We start from the raw sequence: 14063 nt of genomic DNA on the forward strand, positions 1-14063 counted from the left end.
CTTGATGTCTTTGCCTCTGCACAAATTTAGTCTCCAGCATCCACATAGTACAGCCAGATGGTGAGTGTGTGTGACGTGCCCAGCAGCTAAAGGCAGAAGGCTGGCTGAGTGACTGGTCGACCGACCGACCATCTGACTGACTGTGACTAACTGACACGTCCTTCCAGTGTGACAGATACAGTCATACATAAATTTCTAAAAAGTTTAATGTGTGTTTTTCAGAGTTTTTGTACAGTTTACAGTGTGCGATCACACCTCAAACTTATTTTTGAGAGTCAAACATGATTTGTCTAATGTTGTCCTGATTGCTGCATAAACAGTGGCCTAACAGTCAGATAGTCATCATGTATGATGAATTACTGACCGTATGGAACGTACATACAGATGGCCAGCAGAGGCGGCCTGTGATGGAGTTGTGGTTGGATGTGTCTGAGTTTGTTTGTCTTTTCTATCATGACAACTTTGAGTAAATGATAACTTCTGTAAATTCAAACTAACCATTCCTGAAGCTCTTTATGAAGGCGGAAACAAGGACAGAATGATAGAAAAAAGCCAGACTTTGTGTGAGCTAACGTTTTCAATATGAGACCATATGAAAAGAGGCTATTTGTGCTATGTGTGAGTGTCCTGTGTGCGCACTTTGTGCAGTGCTCTGTGTACTCATGTACTCACCCGGATCTAACCCATGTGTGGACACTTATCATTGTTATCAAGCAGGAAATTGAGATGCCTGTGTGCATTTAGTTTGAGCTTCTAATTACAGTGAATCAATATCAGCTGAGTGAGAAAGCAATTAGAGCTTAATGGGTACTAAGTAAGTAGACTGGCTGACCTGAATGACCCAACTGAGGGAGATGGAAACGAATTATAGGCTGTAGAGAATTTGGTATAAAATTTCAGATACACTTTTTATGTCCTGTGTGTAAAATCAATGGTTAATGTTTGTTAAGAAAAACTCAACAGAATTTAACACGGAGTTAACAGAATTAATTTTTCAGAGAAGGGTATGACTGACTCATCAACATAAAATAAAATATAAAAAGAATAAAAGCTGCAAGCAGTGATGAACAGGCCCTCAGTCCTGTGAAAGCTGGAGCCTTCTGGACACTCACACACCCAATCACACTAAGCCTTAACATGTTTCGGGGAGTGTGGTGCAAGAAAACACCCGCTACTTGTAGGTCATGCTGTGGTGGACGTTTGTGATATGAGGCTGACTTCCTGTGTCCAGTAGGTGGAGGTCTGATTCTAACTCAGTATTGAGAAATAGCTGTGCTCAGGGAGGAAGTCATATTAAGAACCATCCCTCATCAGACTTAATGGGCTTGTGTGGAAACGAGCAGTCAGCAGTTCAGCAAAAATAATTAGCAAATTTCTTCATCTCAAAGTTTTCAAGCAGCTTATAAATGTTGAAGTAACCAATATTCCTCAAGAGGTACACAAACAGAAACACGTTCTTTGAACGTGTTTCTTTCTTATCCATAAGTTATTAATATATGAATATATATGCTTTCATATTAATCACTACTAAGAAGCCAGACACCGTGTTTTTAAGACTGTCTGACTGTCTCTTTATGCAACATGTTTTTTTTTTTTTTTTGCAATTGTAAGTGCACCTGTAATATCTCTATTTCACATTTCTAACAGGTCTGCATGTTATAACAAACTTACCATGTCTTTGAAAGCATTCTCAATGGCTCCAATCACCAGGCTCTCGTGTGAAACTTTTTTCTCAGTAAAGAAGCGTGTGGGCGGGGTGCTGGGTGAGCCTGGAGCCCCGGCTGCGCCGCGAAGGGAGGCGGCCCTGGTGAGGGCGCGTTGCGACGTTGGGGTGAGGTGGTGATTGATAGGTTCCTCAGCCAGGCATGTGGGGGGCAGCAGGTTTGGATTGCAGAGGATCTCCATCACTTCTTGGAGTTGTAGGGCGATGTGGTGATGGAGAAGGCGGGAGGCCATTACAGCCACCCCAGAGCCAGCATGGCCATCAAATAACGCCCAATAGTGGAAGGTTAGTCCTTCAGAATTGTCCTGGATACGGGTAAGAGTCAAACATGGTTTCATAATTAATCTAGAAGGTGAAAACACTTTGATCTGACCCAACAATCACAGCCAAGAATTTGTTTCTTTGACATTTTCTCATCATTAAAAAGTTGATTTTGGCAGGTTCATTATTCGCAGCCCTGATAAGTATTTCTAGATGAATAACTAGTGAACAGCATCAGCCATCACTGGGGCTTTGGAGAGCTCAAAGAAAGCATTTCAATCACAAGATTCAGCAAAATCTATAACCCCTAATGACTTAATGTGTGGCTGTGGGGCAGATTCAAAGCAGCCACTCCCTTCATTGTGCTATAACATACAGCTGGGGTCCCATGGACAAAGAGACAAAATAAGTTATGCTTTTACTTCTTCTCTCTAACTGTTGTTTTTTTTGTGAGATACTCTTCTCCCTGACCGAAACAGTCTCAGATGGGAACATCACTTTGGCTGTTTACAAATAGTATTGAGTGTGTAATCAGTGGTGGGAGCTCATAAATAGGTTCACAAGCCAAAAAGGTTGGAGACGTTCATATACTTATGCAGCTAGTGACTGAAAAAGGCAGAGTGGAATACAATACGGGATCAACTTTAACCTGGAGTCCCACTGCTGCGAATCAGACTCCAGCAGGAATCTGACTTCTGCAAACAGTGCTTCACTTAACCCAAGCTTAATGGGAAAAAGCTCCTTTTAAATGTATCCCATAGGTGTGGAGCAGGAGCTCTCTGCCTGGTACTGCAGCGGCCAATTCAGTGACACCATCTGATCTGAACGTTCACTTCCTGTTGGAAGGTGGGTGTCCGTGAATGGGTGAGCTTGATGCATAATGATGTTAATGTTTTCCTCAGGCAGCAGTGCTTCCATCTACATGTTTGAACAGGCCCGCCACGACATGCTGGATGTTGTGCTGTGCGTCCCTCTACGAAATGCCTAACGTTTAGACAGAGTCTCCCCACGATTCATTCAGCACACGTCTTGAATTTGCCGCCTTCAAAAAGTGCAGCACCTCTCTGATCTTCTGCCCTCTCGAAAGTGGTCTTTCTTGTTTTTTAACACCAGTTTCACTTTACCGTTTAATCATATATAATACAGCATACATCTCACTGTGCACTGTACACATGTAGAATGAATAAAATTAACATTCTTGGTTTATTCAGCATTTTCCTGTTCTGCGGCACGAGCTTATGAAGGAAGCTAAGAGCACTAGAAAGGCTCTACAGTACTCCTATTGGTCTAGCATCACTGCAGTAGTGAGTCATGAGGTACTTGCATGAGTTTCCTGTAGGCTCTGGGTGGGCCTGAGTAAAGCACTGGTGGGCTGAGAAGAAATTTTAGCATCAGTGTCACTTTACATAGATATGCATTGCCTTTGGGAATCTAATTACAAAGCACTTAAAAAAAATTGGAATACACATGTGGCAAGGAAGTACTGCACGTCAGATTAGTAAAGATGAAATGAAAGAACAGATAAAAATCAGCGACAGAGCCAACGCCACTGGGAAAAAAAAATTATCTACATGCTCTATAAATGTGTCACACTGCGTTGTTCTCTGTTGAGTTTTATAAATGTTATTACTAAATTAATCGAGACCCTTTTCAACAGAAATGTTGCAATATAAAAAATGATTTTTAGAATTATGAACAATAACAAAAGGAGAAAAAGGAGTGAGTTTACATTTCACAGTGATAGAATTGTCTTTCTTAAATGGTATACTGCTATTAAGGTTGATTTAATATCCTCTTTGTGCGTTTCCGTTAGTTAATTCACTGACATCTGCCTTCCAGCTGCTGAAGGCCTCTGTGCTGTGTAAAGGACACTGCATGTCCCAACAAATTGCTGACAGAACAGGATGAGGGGACACTGGCTCACACCAACCACAGGCCTCTGGGTAACTTTCAAGGACTACATTAGCATGTGTGCCAACCTTTTATCACAAATAGGGCTCAACTGTAAGTACATGCCAACAGAATCAGAACTGAGTATTTTCCTGATCAGTTTGACTCACCAGGTTCTCTCGGACGCCCATGCCCTCTCCGTTCGGCAGGGAGGATCTCCTGCGGGTCATGGGGGTCCTGTTGGGTGTGCTGGTTCCTGCTGGTCTCCTTTTGACCATCAGCACTTCACAGCAGGCCTGGTCTTCATTTAATGTGCTCTTTCCTGCATTGATCACCCTACACAGAGAACACACAAACACAGGTCATAATGAGGAGGACATAATAAAAACCACTTGAGTAATTAAATTAAAAATAATATAAGCTTCATAAATATTACATATGACTTAATATCCTTAATAATTTAAACATGGTAACATGGTGTTTACTACACATATAGTACATACAGCTATAAATTGTGAATATAATTTATATGATAATGAAGACCACAGTGTTACACAAATATATTTGTTTAATGTAGCATTTAAATTATATTTTGACATAACATTTAATGTCATTTTATATATAAAAAAACAATCCTAACAAAGCCTCAGGGATGAACTGTGACCAACATCAGTTATTGTATGCACTCACATCATGTTGAGTATACCCATCTACCTACCCCTCAGAAAAAAAAAAAAGAAAAAGCTCAGTTACAGGTGGGTCTTTGATTTTGTTTACCAGTGGGTGGTTGGACCTATTTATTGTGTTTGTTCTTATGTTCTTATCCCTGGCTTGATTCACAAAATTTCCTATGTACCAGACGTGTGCGGCGTATGAAGTTGTTATTGTTCTCCTTTCTTCGCATTTGCATTTATCCAGTTTGATATACCAGTCTCTCAAATGCTGGACAATGATACACTGATGCTACTAATCTAAGGGATTTGGCTCAACACATCAACCAAAACTTAAGACTGCTGATCTCGGGTGATAGAGGATGGACTTTCATCCACCTGATGTTTTCAAGACTGTAAAACCCGTCCCGACGTCCTGACAGCAGTTATCTACAATAATCAAAGTGAGATAAGGTGAATTGAAGTCAGCAGAGAAACACAAAACTCCCCGCTCAACAATACTCCAGGCATTCTTAATTTAGCCACACCAGGGGAGATGTCAAGTAAACAGCGGCTCTATTGAACCTGACCATAAACAGTGGCAGATTGCACAGTGTTTTCAAGAAGGGTCACGAAGGGATGCAGAAATACAATAAGAGAATATATCTATATTTGTGGAAATTCTGTCATATTTTACTTATACGGGTCTTCTGTCAAACCGTGATGCAAAAAGACCATTTCATTTAAATATTGCAATATTTAATGGCATGTGCTTCAGGTCCAGCTGAAGGCAGCCATGACTGCTTCCCTGTGGAGTGTCCTTTATAAATGATCCTAATTGGTCATGTGTTGAACAGACCTGCTGGCTCCAACTAGGAAAACACTGTGCACTGTGTGTTGTAAACCTGGGAGGACATTCACTGGGAAGGAATACCCAAGCAAGATTGATTTAATTGGGCTCTTACACAATGTGCTGTTCACCACTTCATCATCCTTACAACTAATAATAGCATATTCCCTATAGCGTATCAATAAGGAATTCCTCACTTGGCGTATGGCCTGATGCACATGAAGCATGATGAGAGTTCAATTTGTGTCAGTCAACAAGCTTTAAAATCAATTTCTTCTTTTTCTTATTGAACTCATTTATCAGCACCAGACGTCAAACATTTACTGGCTCTGGTGTCAAAGTTAAACATTAGCAGTTTTTCTTTTTTGGAGGTGGGGTAGGGTTTTACTGTCAGTGACATTCAAAGACATTAGGATCAAAAATATTAGACTTTAGAAGTTTTGTGCTTTGCCTGTTACTTTACGATACTTTATATGAAATTTGAGCCGCATTTTTTTTAGTCACAGATACACTTTTAATCTTCATGGGATTGAAAGAATCAGTAAATCCGATCTCACCCATGCGATGATGATGATGATGGGACTTCAGTGTTTTGCTCATTTTATATTGTTAACTAAACCTGGAAAATCCCTAACCTATATGTTACAATGTTCAAGACAGAGAGACCAAAATGTAGCAGTAATGTTTGCCTGTGACTTTCACCCTCATGTCTGAGTCTTCACAAACAGTTGCAGGTCTGCGTCATTACTGTACTTTTAAGAAATCCTCTATGAAAAAGCTGCAGAAAAGCAAAACATATTAATTGATTTAAGATCAATTTGCCTTTAAAATGCTTTCGGTAATCAACTCTTTCTGGGTATAACATTTATTCATTTCTAATAAGGCTGGCTAATTTTTCTGTTTTATGAACATTATGAGAGACATTTCTACAATTGTAAAAAGTTCACTTTTAAAACAAACTCAGTGAGACCTGCACCCCACCAGATTACAATGTTCCTGTGGGTTTGATGGAGCCCTCCATTCCCATCTGATGACAGAAAGTCAAACCTTGAAAGTAGAGCAAATGAACATATGGATTTAATAGCGTCTCATATCGAGATGCTCGCCCAGTAGTAGTAATGTAAGTTTTCCAAAATCAGTCGTCACTTCCTGTTCTCATACTCCGAACAGTCCTCATCAGTGATATGAGAGCATATTTTCAAGATCTTGTTAATGAAACTTAACTCTTTTCCTTGTCTTTATGATGCGTAAACTGCAAACTTCATACACCATCATGTTTGTATGTGATCAAAGCACTGCACATTCGCTTGACCCTGGATGATCAGAAGATTACAACAGTGGTACCTTCAAAGCCCTTCATCTCAGCTATGAGAGGAAAGCTGTCTGCACCCTGAGGCATAAGCAGTATCTGAGAACAGAGCTGTCACATTCAGTTACCTCATCTCATTTCTTCTCATTTGAGACAATGGCCTGACCTTAATTACCCTGTCAGAGCTGTAATCCACAGCTTTCCCTCTTTGGGTTGAGGATTTTTCTTCCCAATGACACTTGATGTAAAGTGATTCATCTTAGAGACACTATGATTCACATACTGTCAAAACTCCTTACAATAAAAATATCATTTTCAAAATGTAACTAATGGTGAAAGAATAAATCAAAGGCTAAGACTTTCTTTTGACAAATATGTTATTTAGCAAAAATGATAACCAGCTTGATCTGTTGGTCTCCATTTTGAAAACTGAACTCTGGCTGTCCTGAGTCATTCATCTTGTGCAACCAACGCACACACAGGCAATGCCAAGTTGTGTAAAAAACTGAGCTGGAGGGTATGTCATGACAACTATGAACACACTGCTCACAAAGCACAGGTAATTATATCTTGTTAGCTATTGAACCACTGCAGTGACTGTGACTGAGTTTCTATGTTCATGGAGCCTCCAGCTCCCATTTTCTTTTATGTGTGCCAACCAGATACTGTTCAAAGCTCCATTTTACCAACCCCATTTCCAGAGGAGTTCAGTTATTCTAACCCTACCATCATTCTGTCCTTAAATGCAACACATGTGGCAATATTTTTCATATTATGTTATATATACGTTATATTGCGTTCACACATTTACCTTTTAAATCAAATTTTTTTTAAGTTGTGATTAATTACATTGAGTGCAGTACGGCACTGTAGTGGTTAGTGCTGTTGCCTCACAGCAAGAAGATCGTGGGTTTGAAAGACATCACGTTTGGGTGAATTAGTGACTCTAAATTGCCCGTAGGTCTGAGTGTGAGTGTGAGTAGTTGTTGGTCTCTGTGTGTTGGTCCTGTGAAGGACTGGTGACCTGCTCAGGGTGTACTCCGCCCTCGCCCAATGTGAGCTGGGATTGGTTCCAGCACCGCCTGGTAGAAGCAGTATAAGATGGATGAATCAATGAATGAATAATTAAATTGAATATTTAGAATGATAACTGAATGATGGCGTGTACATCAAGTATTGGATAATCCTTCATATAGTCAACTGTATTTGCCTTCGCCTTTTTTGTGCTGAGGGCTCTGCCTCCTGTGTTTATCTCAGTTTCCATAAATGCACAAGGTAAGGTCAAAATAAAGACATGATTATTCTGGTATGTGATGCATTTTGCCTCACGGCAACTCCTATCTCAGCCTTACAATAATGGAAGCTGGCAATGAAGCGAAACAACAGTTTCTGCCTCAGAGCAGTGTGCCGCGTTGATGTCGCAGAAACAACACAAGAGCATGTGCTGCATCATGTGAGTAAGCACCGGGAAGCTTTGTGGGTATGAAGAGCTGCTCATATGTGCTTCCACTCCAGCCTTTATTTGGCTCGTTTGCATTGGAACAACACTATTTAAAATGCAGAGAAAAAAAAACTGAAGAAACACCCTGCGAAGGAAATACAGATGGCAACATACAAATTTTTGGTATGGATGCAGACTTCACAAACTATATGGCTTTGTGGTTAAAACATTACAGGAATTGTTCAACACCACGCAGTTGCCAGCTTGTTGCTTCCAGCAACGTTCTTCTTGCACTCACCTGCCTTAACACATAAACATCTGCTGACTTTCAGCCAAAACATAATGTGCAGAGTTTGTGCTTGTGTTCAACAAACAGACACGCATATTGATCAAGTATGGATTGGACTGCTGCTGAGGTTGCAAGGGTATGTTGTTGGGACTGGGTCAGTGGGAAAGCTTTGTCACGACTTCTTTGCTCATGCTTTAACCTCTGCCTACACCTATGAAACAAATCTCCTACTACAGGTCACTTGAATTGGCTTTGGGCTAATCACTCAGAATCACTCCACTTTGAAAACGGCAAGAGAAACTAGTGGTCACAATCAGAATTTGTCCAGTTGTTTTGCAGGCTCATTAATGATGTTTATCAAGTTTATCTCTCTACATTTTGCAATGTGGTCCATCTTACCATCTTAAAAAAAAGAATATTAGTAAATTAGACTCAGGCTGAGATGCAAAGTAGCATTTTATGCCATAATCTTAGATAGATATGAGATTGAGATTAGTTCTGTGTTTTAGAAATAGGCTCAACCAGGAAGAGCTTTCATTTTGAGATTTTTTTCCTCTGAATTATGACCCCAATAAAAATAGTTCAGCAATCTCACCATAAACCAAACCTTGTCAATATCATTAAATTGTAAGTGGACAGAAGTGCATTCAATAGTTCCCTCTAAATGATAAAAGACTTCCTTCAGGTGAAACAACAAGCAACATGCAACATGGCAGTGTTGCACCCAAAATGCTGACAGGAAAAGTGAGGTCTGCTTGTGAGTTGCACAAGGAAGAAAGGATGAGAGTGAGAGTGAGCAATACCCACTGATCCATTTAAATGGATCACGCTCACTGGACCTGACAGTGCTTCCACTCAGGGAGACAGGGCAACGGTCCTTCCAGTCTCCATTGAGAGCAAGACAATCACCCTGGTTGATGCTGAAAAGTTCAGAAAGACCTGCTCAAAGAGAGTCAGGGGTATGAAGGAGAAAAACCTTACACTGGATGTGCTGGATGGAAGATGGAAAACAAACCAAAAAGGGTTTCAGTTTTAAGTATGACTGCGAAATTTTGTGAAATCTAGCAAACTCCAAATTCAATCCTCAGAGATTCACCTCAAACCATCCTTCAATACCAACATGCAAATCAAAGCATTTTCTAATTCTGCTAACAGGTCTAATTAACGTGCATTAAATAAACAAATGTAAAAGCTAGAGACTCATGTTAGCATGCTAACATGCACACAATAAAGTATAATGTTTACACTCCTGCACTTAAAGAAACATCCAGTGTGTCTGAGTATGGTCGAAGAAATGCCCAGGGGTTCACTGAAGTCATTAGGGAGCATCATCTGGGCACCAGGAAGTGTATCTGTATCAAATTTGACAGTGAACCATCCCATAAAAGATATATTTCTCTGAATGTAACAAAAATTACAAACACAAGTTAGCACTGAAGTAAAATTCAGAGAATCACTAATATCATTAAAGTGCATCATCTGGGAACCTCAACAACTTTTTGTAGGAAACGAGTTCATCTGTATCAATTTTAATAGCAGCCCACCCAAATGTTGTTGAGAAATCAGAGTGGAATGCGCAAACCTTCAGAGTATTCTATTGATTCAAACCATGTTTTCTTCAGTGCAAAGAACTAAATCTAAGCAGTTATAACTGTATATATGTTGGCCAGGCATAACACTGCTGTTACATCTATAGATGTACACATTTTTAAAAGGCAATAACTTTATAACAGCATCATGCAAAAAGAACCCTACCAGATGATAAATCTTCAGATGCACTTCATGTATATATCTGACCTGTTCACCCTCGTCTGTAGACCTGTATGAATAACCCCATCTCCTATAGGCTCAGATTTTTCACTGTTGACAGTGAACTTTCACAACAACAAAGCCTGATGGTCAACCAGCTGTTGACAAATCCCCACTATGGCTGTATCTGTGCAAAGCTGGCACAAACACACATGCCCCCACAGAGCTCTCATAGAGCAGGAGTGTAACTGATCCTGTAGAATTATCCATCCTATTAAATATGTTGATTTAAAAAAAATAAAAAATAAAAAAAATACTCAAATGTTTTCTTTAAGTCGAAAATTAATAATTGTGATGAATAAAGATGGAGATGATATCAAGCAAAACTATAAATAAAAATAGTCTGGATTATCTTTTTAAATAAAATGATTCAAACCCACTTCAGAACATGAGTGGGCGATTGTTTCTGAATACTGAAGCAAATCATCCTCCTTTCTTTTCTTCTCCACCTCCAGATTAATAACTCTCAATGGCAGATTAGCAAAAGGAAGCAGAAGAAGAGGGCGTGTGTGAGAATTTAGCTGTATAAAAGGATTTCTTCATACCATAAGAAGCTGATACCAAATAGATCTATTTCACATCTGAAAGGACAAATGGATCTGTTAGTGGATCATGACAAAAACTAACCATATTCACTATTAAGTTAAATAAAAATGTCAAAAGTTCTTTGATTTCAGCCTCTAAAGTGTGAATCCAACCGGCAATTTTAAAAATACGCTGAGCTGTCCTATTCTAGCAAATTTAGGAAAAAAAAAAAAAAATCATTATTTCACTGAATTCTTGCTGTGTCCTGAAAAAAAAAAAAATACGCAATTCCCTGAATGAGTGAGACTGGATTGTCACAAGACCCCTCTGGCTGACTTGAGCTGTGAGCTGTGAGCTGTTGGCTCATGGAAATTAAGCCCTAATTTTTAAACTTTCAGGTGCAAAAAGATGAGTAGAATTTCTGCACATTGAATGTCTGACATCATCTCTTCAGCAGCTAAACTGCCAGTAACAGCCCATTCACGATGCAAAGACAAGAATCACCGCCAAGGAGAACAACAGAGAACAAACTAACCCTTACATAAATTCAGGCCACTGCTGTGTCACACTGTGCAACGTTGCCTCAAGGTCTGAACTGTGACCTACAATGCTCTCAGGGCACATCAGCAAGCACCCAGAGACTGTGAACGGGTCTGGGCGAGTAGAAGTGACTGCGACTGTGGTCTCAGGCAAGATATAATGGCGAGAATGAGGCAGTCAAAGCTAGAATAATATGTAAAATGTAGAGCAAGCTGGTTTTATTTTCCTTGATGCTTGCCACTCTTACCCACATTCAAATTATTTGACTCCATTCTCACCTCTCCTGTTTGCCAGACCGCACATCCTATGACATCAACAGCTAAGCTTTCATCATTCAAGCCCCTGTTTATTATCGGTCCATTTGCAACACACAGACAACACAGACTGGCAGAAGGTGGCAGGGAGCCAAGTGGGGTGATGTGATATCAATAATACAACATCTGATGTGAGCTCCAGTTCCAGATTGTGATCTCAGGTAGCTTATCAAGCTGGAGGAGGAAGACAGCGTGTGACGGCATACAGTGTCTGAGCAAATACTGCAAACCTGCTTGTCAATACATCCTAACCATCAGGTTTGACTCACTCTACACAGTCAACAAAAAGGGGGGATTAATACTGAGAAAATGCACAAAGGTAACAGGTAAAGCTTAGTTGTGTATGTTTTCCTTCTGGGCCTTGGGTAAATAAAAGATGTAACATCTACTCCAGACAGCCATATCTGAGGGAGCAGCTCAAGTCAATGTCATCAGAGTGAAAAATATTATGATCTCATATGTGACAGTGAGTTTAGGCCAATCTGAGATTTCAGTAGCATCTACAGTTCAACCACTATAATGATAATGTGTTTTATGAGCAAGCCCATAGGAAACTGATGCTCATCCCCTAAAGTCATATATCTTGACTACATGGAGAAAGGCCAGCTGCGTTTTTATCATATTATGGGCTCACTAGAATCCTGCTGGAACAACACATCACGGCGGTGTTTGTGTGTCCGCCCCGCTGAGTGATCTCAGTGGTCCCACTTCTTGAGGATGCTGCGAGAAAAAAGATGGACGCGTGCGGGTCATACTTACTCTGCGTAGCCGGTGGACCACGGCAGCCGCTTGGTCTCCTTCAGGATCAGGATCGGTCTGGCGATGTGGTCCGCCGAGCACTCCACCTCGTCGGGGGAGAGTCCCAGGAACTCCGGTCGGCTGTACGGGAATTTCAGCGGCAGATCCGAGCAGCCGGGCTGCTCTCCGTTGGAGCCTCCGGCCATCATGCCTCCCATAATGCTGGCAACCGCCGATTTCACCCGCGTGAGCATGGTCCCGCCACTGCGTGGCTCCAGGCGAAGCAATTGCGTGAGTCTCCCCGCGCCCGACCGATCCCGCAACGGCGACGCAGTTCCGCGGCGTGAAAGGTAGACACAGGGCGGCCGTGGAGAGTCATTCAGCGGCTCAGCTCAGATTCCTCGGTGAACACGGAAATAAACGCCACACACACATGCACACGCGCACACACACACGGAGGGATAGGCAGAGCGGCAGGCTGGTCATGTGACAAACCGGTTGCTGCTGGTGGATTTGGTCGCACCGGCATCAGACTGAGCAGCTTAATGTTTACAGCGCTGGAGGTCAAAGGTGCGTAATCCCGGACTGAGGAGGACCTCCTGGACCAGGTCTGCAGAGAGGGGGGAGCTGACCCCAGGTCTGCAGAATGAGGTGCTCAGTCACAATTACAGGCTTAAATCATACCATGTATTTAAGGAGGCCTACACCCTTATCTTCTTTAACATATCAAATACTGATTGCAAATATATATATATATATAGCATTTGCATGTATCGTGTCATATTTATTGACACGATACATGCAAATGGGCATTCCCTAAATATGAGTGAGACCATCACCAGGGCCCAGAGTCGAGTCAGGGGCCCCAGCTCCCCAGACCCATCACACTGTGTGCTGGAACACAAGACGCACCAAACCCAGAGAGCCTGCGCAGCCGTGAGGCACGCCACAGCCCCTAGTGTTAATACTGTAAATATACATTATAATGTCCCACATGTCTGGGGTCTGTTAAGACCCAGAGACGTGTAGCCTACTTCCACTGCCAGAAGTTTTAAGAGGGATAACACTGCGTATTGAATACAGCACATAAAGCATCAGTCACAGATGTAGAGCATGTGGAAAAAAATGTATTTACAGCCGAGGTCAAAACTGATGTAATATACAACTTTCAGCTGTCATTCACAACTTATTTGCAGGGATTTGGGTCTTGGGAATAAAATAAAACAGAGACTTTCTCTTTCTCGCTTTCTCTGTTTCATGGTTGAAAGGAGTAGACACCCCGGAAGGAGCCAAAAATGATATTATTATAAGATGGACAATTACTTGCTTATTCATAATAATAACATCAACATCAATACTGCTAATAATAATGATATTGTTTGAAGAAAATGCTGTGTGACCAGACACTGACTGTGGCAGCCTAATTTCCTCAAACTGACTGCACAGTGAACTGCAGTAAAAGCCAAGCCTCTGATTTCATCACAGAGAAATCCGCTTTTTTATCTGCACAAAGACCCGGACAAAAAGGCAACATGATTATTTTTGCAGTTCTTAGTTTTGTTTCTTTTTTAGAATTCTTACTTCTGTTTCGTCTGTCCGGGGATGTGGTTCAATTCTGAGGCATTGGGCCAAACCACCGGGACATGTGTCTAGACATCATGAAGTTAGAGCAGCATTTTGGAGAAGTAAATTTCACAAAATGATCTGTTATACAATACCACAAT

General features: G+C 41.1%; 1 protein-coding gene across 1 annotated transcript in view; it reads right to left on the reverse strand.

The window, feature by feature from the left end:
* Nucleotides 1–12736, reverse strand: part of ppm1h (protein phosphatase, Mg2+/Mn2+ dependent, 1H) — a 34513-nt gene extending 21777 nt beyond the window's left edge. The window contains exons 1-3 of the mRNA XM_029522885.1: nt 12361–12736; nt 4045–4210; nt 1672–2028 (exon numbers count right to left, since the gene is read on the reverse strand). Coding sequence (XP_029378745.1) covers nt 1672–2028; nt 4045–4210; nt 12361–12593 — 756 coding nt within the window. The 5' untranslated portion in view covers nt 12594–12736. The remainder of the gene's footprint in view (nt 1–1671; nt 2029–4044; nt 4211–12360) is intronic.
* Between the last annotated feature and the right edge of the window lie 1327 nt (nt 12737–14063).

Source organism: Echeneis naucrates, chromosome 16 (assembly GCF_900963305.1).
Source record: "Echeneis naucrates chromosome 16, fEcheNa1.1, whole genome shotgun sequence".
In the NCBI taxonomy this organism is placed as follows: Eukaryota; Metazoa; Chordata; class Actinopteri; order Carangiformes; family Echeneidae; genus Echeneis; species Echeneis naucrates.